This window comes from Geotrypetes seraphini, chromosome 6 (assembly GCF_902459505.1).
Source record: "Geotrypetes seraphini chromosome 6, aGeoSer1.1, whole genome shotgun sequence".
NCBI classification, from domain to species: domain Eukaryota; kingdom Metazoa; phylum Chordata; class Amphibia; order Gymnophiona; family Dermophiidae; genus Geotrypetes; species Geotrypetes seraphini.
The window spans coordinates 53,789,153-53,811,617 of NC_047089.1; the positions used below are offsets into that span (position 1 = coordinate 53,789,153).

The window sequence follows — 22,465 nt, forward strand, 5'->3', positions numbered from 1 at the left end:
TGAGAAGGCACACACACATGTATGGTCAGGCCTGTCAAAAGCTTCCAGAAGCTTAAGGAACACTGGGCAGTGTCCACACTGAGACTCTTTCAGTGACATCACCCACTTGATAACTTTATGCTCTGTTGTCCTCAGAGAACATCTGCTACAGGTGAATAATTTCGCTATATATGCATGCATTTCCTTGGAAAATTGGTGTACCTTATATATATACTTGCTGCACAACCTAGGCAGCCTATTACCTTTGTGCTCTGACATGATTCATTCTTATTCAGAATAGTAAAGCAAATACTAATGCTGCAATTCTAGTACAGAAAATTAAAGGCAACAAAAAAGCAACAATTCTGAACCTGGCAATTTCTCTAGTACTGTGGTCCTAACTAAGGGCTAGATTCACTAAGCAAATCGATCGTGTACCGATCGGTTTGCGACCAGATTTCCCTCCGGCCCGATTCACTAACCTCTCCTGCAATCCGCTTCCAATCCTTGCATGCAAATGAGGGGAAATGCATGCAAAGTAGACAGGGATGCGATTCACCAAAGAAATTTTTGTAACCGACTGTGCTGGCCGATCAACCCAAAGAGCGACTGCTGGGGACCAGTCAAAAATGTCTTTCCGACTCTCCAGCTCCATTGAAGCCCTGATCTCTGCACGCCCTGCTCTCTGCAGCCCCAAATCTCTCCTGCCTGCTGCCCCGATGCTCTTCCCCGATCTCTCCTGCCTGCTCTGCCCTGAATCACTGCCCTGCTGATCCCCGGATTTCTCTTGCCTGCCACCCCGAATCTCTCCTGCCCTTCCCCGCACTGCGAGCCCATGGTTTTAACCCGAAGGTTTAAAGCGGGTTAAAACCATGGGCTCGCTGGGCTACAAAAAAGATTTAAAAAGTTAAATTTTTTTTTTTAAAAAGTCATGGCTCAGAGGGGTCTTGACGCATGCACATACCATCTACAGAAGGTCTGTGCATGTGCGGGATCGCACACTAGCGATCCGTGTCGGCCAGATGAGGGTGTTCCTCCAATCACCCTCATTTGAATTTTTTAAATTTGTGAATCCGTCGTGCCAGCTAGGATCGGCCACAGATTGCCCATGGAAGACAGGTTAGTAAATCTAGCCCTAAGACAGTGAGGGGAAAATTCTATAAGAGGAGCCTAAAGTAAGTTAGGTGCCTATCTTAATTAGTAAATTGGCTTTGATAATGAGCTTTAACAAGCTCATGATTGAAAAAAATAAAATTTAATTGGCAGATAGGCTCCTATCTTCTTACGCATGATTCTACAAAGATAGGCACCTAGCACCAAAGTAGGAATGTTTAGTGGTGGAAAAAGACTTAGGTGCTATTAATCTCTAAATCTCTAAAGGATTTAGGCGCCTATAATTTAGGCCTTTAAAACTCTGGCCTACATTACAGGTGCCTAAGTTTTAAGTTATGGGCTGCTAAGTGTGATTGGCATGCAATAGGTGCCTAACTTTAGGCACCTACCTTTTTTAGGTGCCAGTTACATATCTATGCCTGAATACTTACTGCATGTTTTTTGCACTAGTCAATTATACTGATTAGATTCCATGAACAAATAATGTGGCACGATTTAAAAAGTAAACTTATGAAATACAAATAATTATATTTCTATGTACACTATATCCTTTCCTACTATAGCGTCTGTGATGTTCAATTTTCCTGACCAACCAACAGTTAAAAAAGTTGTCTACAGCTTACCTCGAGTTGGAGTGGGCACCAGCTATGGTTTGCCTCAAGCCAGGTAATCTCATTAGTTTTATTATGTATTTTTATTTTTGTGTGTTCCAGATATTAAAGAATTTACCAGGTATGAAATAAATTCAGTATGTATGTAATGTAAACTACACTATAACATTGCAAATATTCATTACATACTTTAAAACTGTGTCAGTTGTACCATCATGCAAATATTCTTAAAATGGTTGACAAATATCAGCCACTGTGAGATATCGAACATCATTTTTCCATAATGATCATATCTGAACTGTAACCAGTGGTAAGGCTGTTAAAATAGTGTGTTAATCCATCAAAATGCATTCTTCTCTAACTCGAAAGGAAATCAATGATGACTGAGTGACAAATGCCCATCATACTCCACAGTGAAGAATTGGTATGCAAACTTTCAGTGTGGAAATTTCAAGACCGAAAATGCAGCAAGGTCTGGGAGGCCTTAACGGTATCCACTCCTGAACTTGACCATATCCATGACGTGATTTTGGCAGATTGACAAATATCGGCTAAAACAATTGCTGAGACACTACAGATATCCAGGGAATGTGTTGGGTGTATAATCCATGAGCAGCTGGAAATGCAGAAGCTGTCAGCCAAGTGGGTGCCCAAATGTTTGAATGCTGACAAGAAAATTTATCGGGTCATTTTGCAAGTTGATTTTGCAGCATTTGAAGTAATCTAGTACCAACCTTTGGAGCCGACTAGTTACTGTTGAGACAAATCAACATTCCATTCAATGACAGCACCCAGGTTCTCCAAGACCAAGGAAATTCAAGATCTAAAAGTCAGCAGGAAAGGTCATGTCCACAGTGTTTTGGGATCAGGAAGATGATGTAATGACTGACTATTTTCCAAGGGACAAAACAATTAATGCAGGATACTACTGTAACATTAAAGGAGGCATTGAAGAAAAAAGGAGAGGGAAGCTGTGGAAAGTTCTCTTTTTGCAAGACAATGCACCTACTCACAAGGCTGGCAAAACGGATATTTTGATGCAATTGGGGTTTCAGTGCATAGACCATCCACCCTACTCACCAGATCTTGCTCCATCTAACTATTTTCTGTTTCCAAACCTTAAAAATGTTTGAAAAGGTGACAATTTTTGAGTGATTTGGAGATGATTGCAGCAGTGGAGCAGTATTTCAATGACCAGATATCAGAGTATTTTTTGGAAGGGTTACAGAAACTTCTGACACAATGTGCCAAGTGTGTTGAATTTAGAGGTAAAAATGGGAGATAATTTGTAAGTTTCATGGCTCCACATCATTCCCTTCTTGGTGGGGTTGAGAACTTTTCAGCACCCCCCTTAAAGACTTTTCAGTTAGACCTGTAGTTATGTCTTATCTTGGTATACGTATTCTGTGGAGGACTATTCTTCTTTGTTTTGTTGTTGTAATCAGTCTTCCCTACAATTCCCATACTTGTGGGTGCCTGCCTGTACTCCATAAGCTCAAAAGAAATGCCATTCTCTTGTGGTAAATCAACAATATTCAGGGAAAAAGGTATAAAAAATATCTCAATTATGAAAATGAAAAAAATAGGGAGTGAAAAGTCTTGTGTGATCAAAGAAACACTGCCCTGGATATGCAATAATAATGATTTGACAATGCTATACTCAGCTCAGAGATATGAAGGTGCTTTTACAGAAGGCAAAACCCCCCTTATACCACCTCACCACCCAGTCATTGCTGTATCTTCCATACTTTGAAGCATAAATAGTGCCAAATTAATATTGAATCAGTATAACAAATCAAAAAATCAAAATTGCTTAACTTAAAGCTTGGTTTCAACATGCACGTTTCGTGCTCCTGCTTCAGGAAACCAAACAGCTTAGAATCCAGCCACACTCTGTACTGGGCGGCAATAGGTATAAGGGGGGTTTTGCCTTCTGTAAAAGCCCCTCCATATCTCTGAGCTGATCTTTACATATGTATAGCATTGTCAAATCATTATTATTGCATATCCAGTGATTCTCTTGAGGGACATCAAAACCATCAGCTCCACCAGAGCGCAGCCTTTTCTGCCTCAGACATCGCTCAGTGGGCCGCAGAAAGCCAGCCTCGTGCCTGCAGAGACCGGAGAGGAGCGTGGGAGCACTGCTCCGCCCCCCTCCCGAACCAGCAGGAGCCCGACATCAAAACCATCAGCTCCACCAGAGCGCAGCCTTTTCTGCCTCAGACATCGCTCAGTGGGCCGCAGAAAGCCAGCCTCGTGCCTGCAGAGACCGGAGAGGAGCGTGGGAGCACTGCTCCGCCCCCCTCCCGAACCAGCAGGAGCCCGACATCAAAACCATCAGCTCCACCAGAGCGCAGCCTTTTCTGCCTCAGACATCGCTCAGTGGGCCGCAGAAAGCCAGCCTCGTGCCTGCAGAGACCGGAGAGGAGCGTGGGAGCACTGCTCCGCCCCCCTCCCGAACCAGCAGGAGCCTGACATCAAAACTAACAGCATCAACGGCGTGCAGCCGTTCGGCGTGCCGTCGAAGGCGCACGTCAAAGGCGCGTGCGCCTTAGCTAGCGCCTTAGCTAGCGCCTTAGCTAGCGCCTTAGCTAGCGCCTTTGCGAAGCACCTGCGCGAGGCAACTGCACTGGTGTCCGCGGAACCCCCATCATCCAAATCCATTCAACCCCAGCCAAGACCTCTGAAAACACAGTCCAGACTGCGGATAATTCAGGGCCAACCTTTCAACAGGCATAGGCACTGCAGCCGGACAGAGACACAGCCAGATCAATCAACAAGAGACTTCCTACCACGGGTCACCCCCAACAGGTCCGAACTCTCTAGCTTCCCTCATTGCTCTAAGTTCCTCCCCCCCTCCCTCTTTGAATTTTCGTTAGACTCAAATCGTCAGTTCCTATATTGCATCCATTACTGGGATCATTGCCTGTCCCCCTCACAGTAATAGCTAGCCATTATTCTGAACTGTATTCTTCCCTTTGTTCCTGAGCGCCACACCTTGTTCCTGAGCGCTATACCATCCAAGCACCATAGTTGTATTTCATTGAACCTCATTGTATTTCACTGTATTTTACTGGAAATTATCAGATGCCAAACTGTACTATATTTTATTGGAAACTGTCTAGATGCTAAACTGTATTCCTGTTGAGATCAGTACCTGAATTCCCTCCCTGTTCACCCTTCCTCCCACTAGCTCATTTAGCCCCCTCCCGGCCCTGGCTTTCCGACAGTATAGCCTTTCCTTGCTAAATCCCTCCGATTTAGCCCCCTCCGCATACGATTCCGTGTGGAACACCCTATTGCTCAGGTTCCAAAAAGACAGACAGTTTCAGAGGTAAATCCGCTCTCACTGCAGGGATTCTGGTTCATCCACTCTTTCCCTCCTGTGTTGTCCAAAAAAAAAAAAAAAAAAAAAAAAAAAAAAAAATTCCCTCCACTTAACATACTGCTTCACAATCGATCCAAACAAGCCTTGCCTCCCAGCTTAAAAGGCTCCCCAAGTCAAACATGAAGCCTCCCTTTTGGCTCTTTTTTCTCCTTCTCTGCTCTTCTCTTAAAATCACCCTCTGCTTAAAACCCTCTTCCCCTAATCTACCAGACTCCCCAAATGTCACTAATACCTGCCCCAGTCTAAATATCCCCACGCTGCTACGCACTAGAAGTCACTCTCACAAACATAAATCCCGCAAAGCCAACCTAGCCTACCTAAAGCCTGTGCCCCCTGCCAACCTTCCCAACCATGCCCCTGACTCTCTAACCCCAGTCCCGATACTTTACTGCAACGCCAGATCCGTATGCAACAAGACCCAAATTATGAAAGACCTCCTCACAGATTTTGATCCTGGACTCTTTTGTATCACAGAGTCCTGGATCAAAAAAGATGATTATTATACTCAAAACGAGATTTGCCCCCAGGGCTACCAAGGCCTCTTTTCTCCTAGATTAAACCGTAAAGGAGGCGGACTGGCACTCCTCTACAAATCTTTCTTTAATGTTGAACTCCTCGAAAAAGGCAGCCACCATTCACTAGAATATATGTTAGCCTCTATCAATGATGAGCTCCATCTTCACCCACTAGGTATCTTATTACTTTATCGTCCGCCCACCCCCTGGAGCAATTCCTCCGAACTTGTTTACGAGACCATATCTAACGCTTTCCTTAAGTTCCATAGACTACTGATCATCGGAGATATCAATCTCCACCTTGATGACACCTCTAGTAAAGATGCATCCGATTTCAATAATTTCCTCATCTCTCTCGGCTTCTCCCCCCCCGCCTCCTCTCCAACCCATGAAAAAGGACACTCTCTAGATCTCATCAGCTTCCTCGATCTCACGGATTACAAAACCTCAACCGACGACGTCCGCTGGGATCACGTTCCCTGGTCCGACCACTTCCTAGGAACCTTCTGTCTCCCCATCTTCATGTCCCCCCTTGGAACCTCTCCGCAGTCCTCTAAGTCCATTACTTTCCGTAAGAAAATTTCAAATGACCAGTTCTGGTCCAAATTTCTTGACAATCTCCCATCCAAGCCTAAGCCATCAGATCCTGCAACCAACTGGCACACTTGGACCACTCTCTCAGAATCCACCTACCAATCTCTCGCCCCACTTTCCACCAAAACCATCTCCTACTCCCGTAAGGCCCCCTGGTTCCTCCCACAACACAGGGCGCTAAAACAAAAATGTCGATCCCTGGAACGCATCTGGAAAAAATCGAAATCCCCCACAGATAAACAAATCTGGAGAGTCAACATTAAATCTTACAACAATACACTCAAAAGAGCTAGGAAAGACTTCTATGGTGACAAGATCTCCAGATCGAAAAACCAGAACAGTATGCTGTTCCATATCTGGCGCTCCTTAACCCCCAACACCAACCCTTCTATTCTTCCCTCCTCCCCATCAGTGGATCAACTAGCAAACTTCTTCAACGGAAAGGTCACCGCCTTGAGAAGCTCCTTCCCTCCTGCAGTCTCCTACAATCCTCTGGTGGCCGCCTCCCCCGATCCTACTACAAAGGTCCCCACCCCCATCCCAGTCAATAGATCCTGGACCACCTTTGAGCAAGTATCCGATTCCCAGGTCCTCAAACTCTGTCTGAAACTGAAATCCTGCAATTGCACCTTGGACCCATTCCCATCCTATCTATTTGAGAAAATTCCCGCTCAGGCCATCTCCTCTCTCACTATACTCATAAATTCTGCCCTATTATCGGGCCTCTTCTCCCCTGAAATGGGACGCATTGCACTGACCCCCCTACTAAAGAAAGCTGACCTAGACCCCTCCGCCCCATCTAATTATCGCCCAATAGCAAACATTCCGCTCCTAACCAAACTGCTAGAGTCCATCGTCTCCTCCCAACTTTCAGCCTACCTGGAAAGATTCTCTATCCTCCTACCCTATCAATACGGCTTCAGACCCAACTTCAGTACCGAAACCCTCCTGGCCTCCCTTATCTCGAAGATCCAACAATTTCATTCTCATAAAAAATTTGCCGTTCTCCTTCAATTCGACCTCTCTGCTGCCTTTGATGTCGTCCACCATGACATTCTAATCTTCCTACTCTCCGAGATAGGCATCAGTTCTACAGTCCTCGACTGGTTTTCGAATTTCTTACGTTCTCGCTCTTACACCGTCACCAAACATGGTTCCTCCTCCTCCCCATGGAAACCGACCTGTGGAGTCCCACAAGGCTCCCCCCTATCTCCCATCCTCTTCAACATTTATATGTCCTCCCTGAACCTTCTCCACCTATCCCCCCTAGAAACACTCTACACCTACGTCGACGATATCCTGGTCCTCATCGAGACCGATGCAAACCTCACCAATCTCGTAGCTAACATTTCTTCTTGCATAACCAACCTTCAATCTTGGGCTCACACTGTACAAATGAAATTGAATGAGTCCAAAACCAAACTACTATGGCTCGGCCCCAAACTTGATCAATTACCCACCTCAATCCCACTGCCCACAGGTTCCTCTCTACAGCTGGAGTTCTCTAGCAAAGTTCTGGGCATCACCATAGATTCATCATTATCCTTCAATGACCACCTCAACTCCCTGATAAAAAAATGTTTTTGCAGCCTTCACATGCTGAGGAAAGCGAGGTCCTGCTTCCACCAAAAACACTTTGCCGTCCTCGTACAATCCATTATCCTTTCCAGATTGGACTATTGCAATTCCATTTACCTTAGCGTAACAAAGAAAAGCATTCACAGACTCCAACTAATACAGAACACCGCGGCTAAACTTATCTTCTCAAAAAGTAAGTTTGATCATGTCTCACCGCTCCTATCCAAACTCCACTGGCTTCCCGTTATTTCCAGGGTCCACTTTAAATGTGCCTGTCTAACCTTCAAGATCCTCCATGGTATCCTCCCTCCTTTTATCCCGCTATCCTGGAATTCCTCAAATCCAACCTCCACTAGATCCTCGCAAAAATTAAAACTATCCTACCCCTCCCTAAAAGGCATCTCCCTTGTTGGTAAACTTGGCTCTTCCCTCCCTTTTAGAATTGCTCAGCTCTGGAACAGTCTCCCTTCCCCTCTCCGCAATTTGAGTCCACTTCTACCATTCCGTAATCGTCTGAAGACCTGGCTCTTCTCCAAAACGTAACCCCGTCCCGTTCCTGGCATTCTTACACCTAAACCTCTCTCCTCTCTTACTTATATAATTCCATTGGATTTCCGTTCCTTCCCTAACCATGTAAACCGTGCCGAGCTCCATCAGTGGAGATGATGCGGTATATAAATCCAAGATTTAGTTTAGTTTAGTTTAGTTTAGGTAGGCAGGAGCCAGAGTCTGAAATGCCACTCACTTAAAAATGGAGAAAGCATCAGCAATACGATAACCCATTCCCAGGAAGTGTTTTCCTTAAATAGTAACATTCATCACATCATTAACTCCCACTTCATGGACAATGGCCTGAGCAATCCCACACGAGGAGATTTGCAGAGCAGATATGTGGTCCACACTTCATACCTTTACTAAGTTTTATAGAATGGACATAGCAGCACAAAAGGACACCACCATTGGGTCCTCAGTGTTAAGGGCAAGCTCATCTGTCCCACCATGAACTTAGCATGCATGGATGTGCCAGCAACTGCAGCTAGAGAACCCCATTGTCTTCCTACTACTCAAAACGCATGGGTGGGGGTTCATAGTAACATAGTAGATGACAGCAGATAAAGACCCGAATGGTCTATCCAGTCTGTCCAAACTGATTCAATCTAAAAATTTGTTGGGGATTTTTTTCTTCTTCTTAGCTATTTCTGGGCAAAAATGCAAAGTTATGCCCGTTACTATTCTTAGGTTCCAACTACTGAAGTCTCCGTCAAGCTCACTACAGTCCATCTACACCATCCCAGCCATTGGTTCCTATGGCAAATCTCTGGCTTGCAGCAGTTGAGCATCCCCACCAGTCATACATTAAGTGCCACAATTTTGGAGGAGACCAGGGCCCCTATGGCCTCCATTTGGCAATGCCACTGTTTTTCACACATATACCAACAAGTGTTGAATATGTCTGGTAGCACTGTAGAAATGATAAGTAGCAGTAGTGGTAAGTTTTTTAAAAATAATACCATTTACTATATGTAAAATATGTTTTATATGCAAAAATACTTTATAAAATTTCCTTAACTGCCAAAATAACATCAAGTTTATACCAAATTAGTTCAGATCTCCAAAGTAATCTATAGTGCATTTATGATGATTGAATATATTGTTATGTACCAATACTTGACAGTTAGCTGTCAAATGTAGTTACAGACTACAAGTCACAGTAAAAGTAAACTTGGCCATTTGAAATACAATTTACATGTCATATTAAGGTCTAATCTAATTTATCAAGTCATAAAACATATGGCACTTAACTCTGGTCTGTGCCTGCTCACAGCTGAATTTTACAAACAAAATAAATATTTTATTAGAACTGTGATTTTTCAAGTTTGAAAGCTCAAGAGAGAGAAGATAGGAAGAGAGAGAAATAACATAGATTTTTAAAAAACATATATATAGTCCTAGAATCAAGGAAGAAAAGAATGCTACAGCCAAATATTTTAAAAAACAACCAGGCTAAAAATCCTTTTTATTCAGTGACAAGTGAAAATAGAAATCTCTGTCACATCTTTATTTAGGATTCCTTTCAAATCCCTAGTGTCAAGAGTATGTTTCTATGCCAGGGATATACCAGAGCTGAATTAAGTGGGCCAGAAAGGCTCTGGCCTGCTTAAAATGCCTTGAAAAAATGGGCCAGGGGCAGTGCTGGGGAGGAGACGGTGCTTATTGCGGGATCTTGCGCTATTCAGTTGGAGGCTACCAACACACCTGGTGGTCCAGAAGGGGGATTTTCGAGGGTAGGTGCACAGCCCTCTTGCTCCTACCCCCTCATGGCACTTTTGCAAAATGGCTGCTTTGACCTCTTATGGCAGCTCATGAGATTTTGCAAAAGCACCATGAGGGGACTGTGCTCCTGTGGGGGAGACTTTGATGCAGGAAGGGGGAGGGAGAAGAAAATAGACACTGTAGTGAAGGTGAGAGGGAGTGCCAGGAGGGTTCTAAAAAAAGAAAGGTAAAATACTTTCAGCCGGGGCCCACAAAACTCTTATGTGGACACAGCTGGATCTTCATAACCTCCGGGCAGCCTAGCCACCTGGAATTATGTCCAAATATTCAGTTCTGGTGCCTAGACATAGCTCAGGACTAAATATTGGGGCATAATCTTTTCCTAAATGCTTGCCACTGCCAGGACCATGTTTAAAGAGATGTCATGTTTTTATTGTACCCCCTTTGGAAAATGCTGCTATGCAATGTTTCCTCTAAGAATCGAGTTGACGTGAGCAAAAAATTCCCATTACATTACTTTGGGAGCGCTTCTTATAGATACATACAGACATGCACAGACACACATATACATAAACATTCACGGGGAGGCTGGAAATGAGCCATACTCTGCATATTTTCCCTGCTTGTTTGCCTCTACTTTATAGCCTGAATTTTACTCAGATCCAGGATGTTTAATATAATAATTTACCTAACACATAAAAAGAAATAAGAAGTTGAAAATATGGATATCTTATTGAACTAAATATATTTTTCAATTAGCTTTCAAAGGCCAAAACTCCTTGCTCAGGTCAGGACAGTATATTGCTCTTATGGTATCTTATTCTGACCTGAGGATGGAGGTTTTAGTCTCTGAATGTTTGTCAAAAAGGTATTAAAATTAGTCCAGTCAAAAGATAATACCTTATTTTCTATTTCTATTTTTATTTATTAATATTTATTAACACAGCTTCCACACTACTTTATCTTATATGGAAAATAAAATTATTTTTTCTACCTTTGTTTTTTTTTCAGTTGTGTTGGTCTCAGTCTCTGGTTTCTGCTTTCCTCATTTTTCTTTAACTCTCTTGCCAACATTTCTTGTCCGTTTGTTGTATTTTTCTCCTTTTCCTTTCAGCTTTCTTTCTTTCATTCTTGAAAAATTTATTACTTGCTATATCCTACTATTCTGAGCGAGTCACACTGTAAAAACATGCGTACATAAAATATAAACAAATACACAAAATATAGGGGTCCTTTTACTAAGGCGCACTAGCTGTTTTAGCACATGCTAAATGCTAACATGTCCATTACATTCTATGGACGTGTTAACATTTAGCACATGCTAAAATGGCTAGCGCCTTAGTAAAAGAGGGGGGGATACTGTTCACTCATACCGCAATATATCATCATCACCCTTTCTACCTGACATAACCATCCATAAATCAAATGTTGCAAAAGAGCATTCCATAATTTTGCTCCCTGTACTGCAAACATTGGTTGGCGAGAACTTACTAGCCTCACATTTTTCACAGCTGGCATCTCTAGGCTCAATGTGTGCCCAGAACATAAAGATCTAGCTGGTTGATGTATATAAAACAATGATCTAACAACTAATGGGCCATCATCTTGAGGGCCTTAAAGATCACACAGAGAATTTAAATTAAATCCAGCTAGCAGTGTGTAGCCAGTGGAGCTCATACAGCATAGATGTTAGGAAATTCTACTTTACGGAGAGGGAGATGCGCTCCCGAGAGAGGTGGTGGAGAATAAAACTGTGACTGAGTTCAAAGAAGCATGGGATGAACACAGAGGATCTAGAATCAGAAAATAATATTAAAAATTGAACTAAGGCCAGTATTGGGCAGACTTGCACGGTCTGTGTCTGGCCGTTTGGTGGGGGATGGACTGGGAAGGGCTTCAGTGGCTGGGTGTAGATTGCCTGGAGTAGGTTTAACGGAGATTTCGGCAGTAGGAACCCAAGTACATTACCGGGTAAAGCTTTGGATTCTTGCCCAGAAATAGCTAAGAAGAAAAAATTTAAATTGAATCAAGTTGGGCAGACTGGATGGACCATTCGGGTCTTTATCTGCCATCATCTACTATGTTACTATGTATTTTTTTCAGCAAGTTGATGAGCAGCAGTGCCTAGATTTCTCCACATTTGATTAGTTTCACTACATCCTTATTCATTGGACCCCTGAGGAAGGTGTTCTGCCGAAACACTTCCCATCTTGGGTCCGTTCAATACAAATGTGGATTGTTTTTAAGTTTTGTTTTTGAGTTGCTTTGAAGAAATAAAAATGAAGATTTTGAACTTTGTTTCCATAGTTTTGTTTGGTTTGCCATTTTTTTCTGTAGAAACTTGGGTCAATTTTTCTTGTTTTTCACAAATTTAGAAGCGTGCATAATCATATGAACTGCAGCATTCTATGCTAACTGCAATGCCTGGATCACACATTTAGGTAAACCCAAATAAAGCAAATTGCAGTAATCAAAATAAGGAGTCTCTAGGGCAGTAAATACGGATCAGAAGTTCATATCTGAGAGGTAATTTTGTAATCTACCAAATAGACAAAATTTAAAAAACACTTTTGATACAGTTGTTTTAATTTGAGGTTCGAAGGATAAAGTAGAGTCCAAAACAACTCCCAAGTATTTACAGTGACTAGAGATTTTATTTTCTGCCTGTCTAGATTAAATTTTTTCTTACCATCTAGTCCTCAATTTCCACTCTTTACCTGTCTGTCTATAGCTTGCTACCTCTTTCCCTCATCCAGCTCTCATAAAGGTTATGAGATTATGGTCAGAGAGGGGAAGAACTAAGATGAAGAAGTTGGCAATTGAACAGTTGGAGAAGAGAGCAAGATTGAGGCAGTTGCCATTTTGGTGCATAGGGGTACTGGGGTATAGCTGAAGATTAAAAGAGGATATTAGGGCAAGAAACTTTGAGGTGTAGGAGTCAGAGGTGTCCGCAACATGAACATTTAAATCACCAAGAATGAGGGAAGAAGACAAAGGTTCAAGAAAGATGGAGAACCAGGAGTCAAGGTCTGTGAGAAAGGAAGGTAAGGATTTCTCAGGAAGGTGATAAATGGCTGCTATTCAGGGAGAAAGAGGAGCGAATAGATGGATAGAGTGGACTTCAAAGGAGGAAAAGCAGTGAGACTGAGGTAGAAAATGAGGTTGAAAACTACAGGAAGGTGAGAGCAACAGCCCAACCCCTCCACGGCCAACTAGGCGAGGCGTATGGGAGAAGTGGTAACCTACATAACTTAGGGCAGAGGCAGAAACAGAGTCTTCAGGGCAGAGCCAGATTTCAGTTAATGCCAGAAGGTAGAAAGAATGAGAGCTAAAGAGATAATGGACATAAGCAAGCTTGTTGGAGATAGAGCTGGCATTCCATAGAGCACATGAGAAAGAGAGAGAAAAAGAGGAGAGGAAGGGAATAGAATTAAAATTAGACATGTTGCATTATGATGTGCATGAGTAGTGTGAGACTTGATTGCAGGGCCAGGATTGGGGTTGATAATATCACTAGCAGTGAGTAAAAGAGGAACAGAAGAGAAAGAGAGATACGGTGACATGATACCAGGATGATGCAGTCAGACAGGATGGAGTGGGTTGAATGAGGGGGAGAAACTGCTGAAGCCTTAGAGATGTGAAGAAGGTGGGTGATAGAAGTGATGGTGAGATGCAGAATTAAAAAAGTGGATAGTGTGGATTTGAAAAATGCAGTGGTTTGGGGAGGAGGGGGAGATTGGGTAAGGTCAGTAACAAGAGAAGGTGTAGTAAAGTCATAATGTAGAGATGGAAATGACACCAGGGATGGGGTTAGTATGGATGGGTTAGGGGGTCAACCTGGGGAGTACTAGAATGAATCTGCGGGTGGATTGTAAGGTTTCTGTTGTAAGGCAGGTGGATTTGATGGAGAGGTTAGCTTGGATTGGTGGTAAAAGCTAATATAGCAGTGAAATTGTAGGTGTTTTTTAAAGTTAGGGAAGGGGTGAATCAGTATGCTCTGTATCCTATACCTGCTGAACTGACTATTAGTAATTGCGAGGTATATTTAATTTTTCATGTTGTAAATTCTACCAGGCAAAATGGTAGAAACAATTATAAAAAATAAAATTGTGGAACACATACATAAGAAGAACCAGGAGAGTTATCTCCAAAACTCAATAACACATGAACCAACAGTGGAGATTTTTCAAAGATACAGGTGTACTTGTTTATTTCAAAACTCTGCTTTATTTGTGCAATGGCTCGACACGCACGTGTTTTGGTATAAACGGCCTGCCTCAGGAGCCTACAAATTGTTGACACACAAAACATAAAAAAAAACATATTTTTATAAAAATAATTTACATACATATATATATATAAAACACATCAATAAAAGTATAAATCATATAAATATTCTATATGTAGAAAAGAAATTAAAATTAAAAAAGAAGAAACATAAAAACCTGGACCAACATGAGTTAAAAATTGTATATACAGTAAAGCTTTGGTTTGCGAGCATAATTCGTTCCAGAAGCATGCTTGTAATCCAAAGCACTCGTATATCAAAGCGAATTTCCCCATAGGAAATAATAGAAACTCAGATGATTCGTTCCACAACCCAAAAACTTTAATACAAAATACTAATCGTATTTGTATTGCAAAACCTCACTCATTTAGAAGTCACTACATTCCTGCAGTGTCAGAGAGAAAAGAACCATAGGCTCGGTTGTGATGATGTGATGCATGTACACTGTATATACTTGTATTGCAAGGCTTTGCTTGTTTAGAACAGTCATTACACTCTTGCAGCGTCAGAGAGAGAAGAACCATCGGCTCATTTGTGAAGTGTGCATACTGTATGTACTTGTATTACAAGACATTGCTTGAATATCAAGTTAAAATTTAATAAAATGTTTTGCTTGTCTTGCAAAACACTTGCAAACCAAGTTACTTGCAATCCAAGGTTTTACTGTATACACAATAAGAACATCCTTCATATTAACAGAAAGCTTATTCAACATGGTATGCAGATAAGTAAGTAAACAACTAAGTATGGGCTTCATATTTAGTGTACATTCTGCTTGATAAGAAATGTACATATATGCAGTGTGTATAGATAGATAGATATACACACGTATGTGACAAACAAACTAAAGGAGAAGTGGAAGGAAAAACCACTGACTCAATCAAAACTGACCACTATACAAAAAAAAACAAAAAACCCCAATCACTAAACGCTGGAGACTATGAAAGAAAAAGCTTCAATTACAGTGAGTCTATTAAAATCTGGCTCTATTCAAAGAGTCCGAGAGCCATTTTGAGAGGAGTCAGCCCTATTACCGGTGTTTTGCAAAAGCGTGGAGAAGATTGGACATTAATGGATCCCCTGAAGTAGCCTGTTTGGCGAAATGGAAAGACTTTTCTGTCGGGAGAAGAAGTCAGATTTTGGATGAGAAGGAGTACATCTGTAGATAAGTGATTTCTTTCTATATCTGACACTAGTACTTCTGGTTCGATGCTGTCAGACCTTGTTTATAGTTTGAATTGGAGTTGTTGCCTTCCCTTATATCTTAGATAGATTGGGCTCTCATTCACCTTTTTTGATATTTAACATAAGAACATAAGAACATAAGCAGTGCCTCCGCCGGGTCAGACCACAGGTCCATCCTGCCCAGCAGTCCGCTCCCGCGGCGGCCCAAACAGGTCATGACCTGTCTAAATCACCAGAAGGGGCCCCCATGCCACCTTGGTTTCCTATTGAGTCCTATCTTCCCATCAAAGTCCTAGCCCTCCGGTCTTGCACATGCACGACCTGGTTGGGATTCTATATTTATTTTCTGGTTAGCTTTCTCAGTATCCCACGATCCTTTTGAAGATCAACAGAATACTAAAAACATAAGCCTTGTTGCACACGAATGGAAATATTGCACGTGAATGATTGAAAGTGAAATATAATTGTACAGAGTTTTTTCACAAACCTGTGATCATGCAAGCGGCTTAGGGTACTTGTATAGTCCCGGCTGCTTACAATTGAGGTTTGTTTTTCTCTCTTTTTTCTGTATTAATGATTTGTTTCACATAAGATTGTGTTATGTCCGTTAATCCTTTTCTATGTGGTATGAATGAATGAAGCCCTTCTACTAAATTTAATTTGCAATACGTTTCGAATTATATTATCACTATTTTATACGATTGTATCCCTTGATACATTTAGTTGTCTACTCAAAGTACATCATCAGCATAAAAAACTTTCAGGTCTCAATGGCGCAGGAGAGAACACTCTACTTTAGTTCAAAAAATCCAAGGGTTAATATAACAAGGCCTATGATTGTTTTGTGGTATTATCCCCACTTTCAAAAGTGATCTCTGCCTTCGGGGCCTTCGGGGACCTGTTTCAGCCAGTCTGCTGAAGATTAGTGGAGCTCAGGATCTGTTTCCCTGGTGTTTGCATGCCTCTTTGACTTAGTCAGGGGCTATAGCGCAGGCTCTTTAGGCGCTAACAGCATTCCTTCAGGGCACTTATCATGCCGGCTATGTTTCATCTCCCCTTCCACCCCCCTCTTTCTCATGAGAAATCTGGGAGGGTTGAGGGTCAGTCTCTGGAGGTCCGACTGACAGCCTGAAAATTCCAGCGAAGTGGCTGAGTGACTGGAAGTAGAGGACCTATCCTAGAACAGCTACACCTGAGAGATGCTGAAGCAGGCAGCAGCAGCAGCAGCACCATTTCCCGAGCACATGGTGTATGAGTAAGGCTGTGACAGCCTGGATGTAAAAAAGCTTTTTTTTTTTTTTAACTGTTTCTGCAGCTAGGGCCTTGGTCCCCCTACCCTAAAATCCTGGGGATTTTTTAAGGTTTTTGGTCAGCCCTGAGGTGATTTTAAGCTGGGTTTTTTAGCATTAAACTTCAACAGCAGCGGCCATCTTGGATTTTCACAATTTTTTTTCTAACTTCTCCAACTTTTCTCAAACTTCTCCAAAACCCACCATTTTGCTTCCAAAGTTCCAGGGAGGGAGTCCTCTGACTCTAATACCCCTATATCATGCCTTGTTTGTGAAGGATGGGTGGCGAAAGAGTGCTCTTGTGCTATGTCCTGCGTCGAGCAAAGCAGGGAGGCAGGAACTTCAAGTGTAGCTTCCATGTGGCTTCTAGAGCATGGAACATGGCTTTTGAGCCTATTAGAGGAGCGAAAATTTCCTAAAGAGCCCCAGAACAGTGTCACAGTGCCTAAATTGTCAAAGAGGCATCTCCTCCCTTCTAAAGGGGAAGGAGAGTTGCCTACTAAGGCCTTTGCCCCAGAGTTCAGTAATCTGCTATGGCAGGTGTATGCGCACAGCCAAAATATTCAGTTTAGGTCTGCTGAAGAGTGAACCTCAGAACACACCTCTAAGAATCCTTAGAGCACTTCTATGAGAGTGGAGATCCTCCCTGACTCTGATTGTTAATTGGACAAGAATTCAGGTTGGAAAGTTCAGTCTTGATCCCCTTACTATCTCAAAGTGAGGCTTCCCTGATGGGAGATTCGGCCTCCTATGTTGAGGATCCAGATAGATTCGTGGCCATGGACCCGGGAGAGGATCCCTCCATACAGCGCTGTTCAAGTCTTCAGCCCTGCCAGACATTGTTACTGAGTCTCTTCATGAGCTCAAGGCCTCATCCCCAATCATCTGAGTGTTTTCATTTGAGTGGGGTCTGATCTCAGCCCACGTCCTTTCCATGGTACCCAGACATGAAACTCCTAGTTACAAAGCCCTGGGAGGTCCCGAAAGCTCCTTCAAAGGGGTGAAAGCCATATCTAGGCTGTATCCTATGGATCAAGAGTTCCAGCAAATGTTTGCTATGCCAAAGGTAGACTCCCTGGTGGCACAGGTAACTAAACGCACATCCTTACCCACTGAGGGAGGAGTCATGCTGAAGGCTACACAGGACTGCAAAGTGGATATGGTCCTCAGGAGGCAATATGAGGCCCTGGTCCTAGGAGTTATGGCGACATCAGCTGCTTCTTTCATAGCACGTGCCTGCCATTCACGGCTGCAAACCCTGGATATGACAGCGGCTGAGCCATTACTTCAGCTCATGCTGGCAGGGGTAGACTATGTGGTTGATGCACTTTATGACGTAATTAGAGTTATGGCGAGAGTCTCTGCTTATTCCATCTCCACCCTACAAATGCTGTAGATCAGACAATGGGTGAGCGATTCAACCTCCAAGGATATGTGTAGCAGGCTCCCTGTCAAGGGACAGATGCTCTTTGGCAAAGGCCTAGATGATCTTATGGCCAGTGTGCAAGATTGTTTTCTCAAGTCCTTACCAGACAACAAACCTCGAGCGGCTAGAAACAAAAGCTAGAGCTCCATTCGTGGGTCCCAATGTTTCCACTAGTATGCCTCAGAAGGCTTGTCTCAGGGAACCTATCAAAGCTCCAGACAGAGATATTCCAGAAGCCGTAAAATCCAAAATACAAGTTCCCAGACCACAACGGCAGCCAAGAAGCCACAACGATGCCAGGCCCCCAATCACCCTTCAGAAAATTGGAGGTCGGCTCTTGGACTTTTTGGAGGTCAGGGAAAGCATAGCAACAGATCTTTGGGTCTTGGATATTTTATGAGAAGGTTTGCATACCCTCTGTCCAACTGGTTTGTAGATTTTCCAGCGGGATGACCACATCGGGCAGCCAAGTCCGGGCAATGTTAGATTGCTGGATATTCAAACCATAGAACCAATTCCAGAAGAGGACTCGGACAGATACTCAATATATTTTATTGTGCCCAAGAAAGATTCTGACGACTGGAGGCCTATTCTGAATTTCAAAAAGACAATAGTGCCCTGAGGATTTCTGGATGGAGACAATGAGATCTGTCATAGGAGTGGTCCAGCCTGGAGAGTTTCTGGCCGCCCTGAATTTGATGGAGGCTTATCTCCAGGTTCCAATTTTCCTGACAGACAGAAAATTCTTGAGATTTCACATTTTGCTTATCCTTGGAGAAAATGATGTTACTTCAAAGATAGCAGGATACAAAGGGGTTCATTTTCACAGCATTTAGACACACATAGGTTACTATGGTACTTTGTGTATCTAAGTGCTTTGAAAATGAGCCCCATGGCCTCATGTGCTCTCCCTTATCCTCTTTGCAAGAAGTAGTGTCCTGGTGGTTAAAGCTACAGCCTCAGCACCCTTAGGTTGTGAGTTCAAGCCCCACACTGCTCCTTGCGACCCTGAGTAAGTCAAATAATGCTCCATTGCCCCAGGTACATTAAAGAGATTGTGAGTCCGCCAAGACAGATAGGGAAAAATGTTTGTGTGCCTGACTATAAACCGCTTAGACAACCACATTGATAGGCGGTATATAAATTTATGAATGTGAAAAATTTCAAATAAAAGCACCCATCTTGGTTAGAATATATTGGTAAATGTTGTATTCTAGGAAGTCTCACCACATTAAACTGTATATCGTCATGGTTATGCAGTTTTTTTTAGTTTGAAACATTAAATCCATCCAGTGTTTAAGCAATGGTAGTAGCCATTTCAACTGGTATTATTACCAAGAGATAATTGCTTGGTTAATTGGTGCTGAGCAAGCCCTGTGAGAATATTCAACGGCACAGTGCCACTGAATACTCTCTCTAAACACTAAAGCTGAAACTGGCTATTGTTTGGGTGGTCTAGGGTGAAGCCAGCACTTAACTGGATAAGTGCCAATATTCAGCCCTTAACCAGTTAAGTTAACTTGCCAAAAATGACCACATAAATAGTAGTCCTATCTTTGGCTGGTTATGGGCTGAATATCAGCACTTGTACATTTAGGTGCTGCTAAATCAACAACAGTGAAGTGGATAAATATATAAATATCAAAATAACAAAATACTCCACTGAATCAGCTGAGAGTATTGTTTTCCATGGAAGAAAAAAACCTCAGGTTTGTTTAGGCAGGGCATAAATGCTCAAGCCTCCTCCACCCACATCATTGGCAGAAAAGACTTCCGTAGAGACTATACACTTGCCGCTAAGCTTGTTTTTATCTATGGGACATGAGTCACTTTTTTAGCAATATAAACAAACGCATTGAAACATCAACGTGGCATTGTGTGAAGATGTTGGGTGTCCAGAAGCCCTGAAGAAGCAGTAGTGGACCGTGAAACGTTGGCTATTAATGAGACACCACGTTGATGTTTCCACATGTTTGTTTATATCGCTAAAAAAGCAAGTCATGTCCCATAGATAAAAACAAGCTTAGCAGCAAGTGTATAGTCTCTACGGAAGTTTTTTCTGCCAGTGATGTGGGTGGAGGAGGCTTGAGCATTTATGCCCTGCCTAAACAAACCTGAGGCTTTTTCTTCAGTGGAAGACAATACTCTCAGCTGATTCAGTGGAGCATTTTGTTATTTTGACATTTAAGTGCTGGCCATCTGCACATGCCCAGATATTGAATGCTGATACTTGGACATGGCTTGGAATTGAATATCTGGGCATAATTTTGGCAGCTATGGCCACCAGCTGAATATTGTTCCCTTAACATATTGTCTATGAACAGAAAATATATCACTGTGAAATATAACGGCACATTGAAGTATCTAAAGATAATTGGTATCGGAATTGGTTATGCTGCAGTTCTGTTATATTTATTTTATACTACATTTGAAATTTTAAATATAGCAGTTAAGCACCGCACACTTTTTGTGAACTAATTGGATTAATCATTCATCAACATTGTCGGTGATTGTTTATTGCTTGTAGATTCTTTATACTGTATTTATTTTTTCCTTGTCCTCAAAAGTATTTTTGAAAATAATTGGTGTGCTAACCCATGTGCAATTTGTTTTCTCTTTATGAGCTCCATATGTTATTGTTTGAAGTCTGAATCTCCTTGATCACTTCACTTCTTGGTCTAGGACACAACAGATTGTTTATATACGTTTCCTCTGGTGATACTCTCTTAAGATTAAGTTCAAGATTTTAAAGTGCCAAAGCAATAGTGGTAATATTTCTATTCAGTAAGACTGAGTGATATTTATAAAGCTAAATGTGCTATGAAGGTCAAAGAATCCCATCTGTATATGTTAAAACATCTAGTTTGTAGTTGAGTATATTGCCAAGTCTCTGATGTAATTGTTAGTTGCTAGTACTGACTATTGAAAAAAAAAAAAATACTAATTGTTCTCATTCATTAAGTCTCAGACATAAAAATGTCTTACTTGATAAACTCAGAATTTCTTTCTTTTCAGCTCAATTTTTTTTTTTTTTTTTTTTGGGGGGGGGATTCAAAAAAGATCATCAAAATTTGGGTGCTAAAAGGCAAGGAATTAAGTACATATTCTATAATAATAGCTGGCACCCAGATTCCATTCCAGAACAGAGCATGTCAGCATTTGTGTACCAACATTTAAGCACTTTTATTTATGCCATGTAAAAGGCAGTTGTAATGTTAGCAAATATATGTTGCAGTTTAGTGGGTAACATTGTATTCTATAAGTTACATGTGAAACCTACCTATTCTCCACCCTCATGTATATTGTTTAAGTTGTATGCGGCTGCACCTCAAATATTGTGTGCAATTCTGGTCATCATATCTCAAAAAAGATATAGTGGAATTAGAAAAGATACAGAGAAGGGCAACAAAAGTGATAAAGGGGATGGGAGAGTGTGGTATAGTGGTTATAGTTTCAGCCTCAGCACCCTGAGGTTGTGGGTTCAACCCTATGCTGCGCCCTGAGACCCTGGGCAAGTCACTTAATCCTCCGCTGTCCCAGTGGAGGATTAGATTGATTGATAGATTTAAATAAATTGTGAGCCTACTGGAACACAAAAAAAAAAAATGCTTGAAGTACCTGTATGTAAACTGCTTGGAGAAAAGACAGCTTAGGGGAGATATGATAAAGGACTATAAAATAATGAGTGGAGTGGAAAGGGTAGATGTGAATCACTTGTATATTTTTTCCAAAAATATTGGGATTAGGGGCATGCAATGAAGCTACTAAGTAGTAGATTTAAAACAAACTGGAGAAAATATTTCTTCACTCAACATGTAATTAAACTCTGGAATTTGTTGCTGGAGAATGTGGTAAAATCAGTTAGCTTAGCAGGATTCAAAAAAGGTTTGGAAAATTTCCTAAAACAAAAGTCCATAAACTATTATTGAGATGGACTTGGGGAAATCCACTGCTTGTTCCTGGGATAAGCAGCATAGAATCTATTTTACTCCTTGGGATCTTGTCAGGTACTTGTGACCTGGATTGGCCACTATTGGAAAAAGGATACTGGAATTGATGGACCTTCAGTCTGTTCCAGTATGGCAATTTTTATGTTTTTAAAATACAACTTATGCCTATATTCTATAAACGGTGCTTTCAGTTAGGCACCCAAGTTAAATCAAAAATGCAGTTTTTTAAAAGACGTTTTAAAATGATTTTCAAGACGCCTAGGCACCTAAGAAAA

General features: G+C 41.9%; 1 protein-coding gene across 1 annotated transcript in view; it reads left to right on the plus strand.

Annotated features, from left to right (window-relative positions):
- NBEA (neurobeachin) overlaps positions 1-22,465 on the plus strand; it is an 812,633-nt gene that overhangs the window by 630,515 nt on the left and 159,653 nt on the right. The window contains 1 exon segment of the mRNA XM_033948014.1: positions 1,656-1,758. Within this exon segment, the coding sequence (XP_033803905.1) occupies positions 1,656-1,758 (103 nt within the window).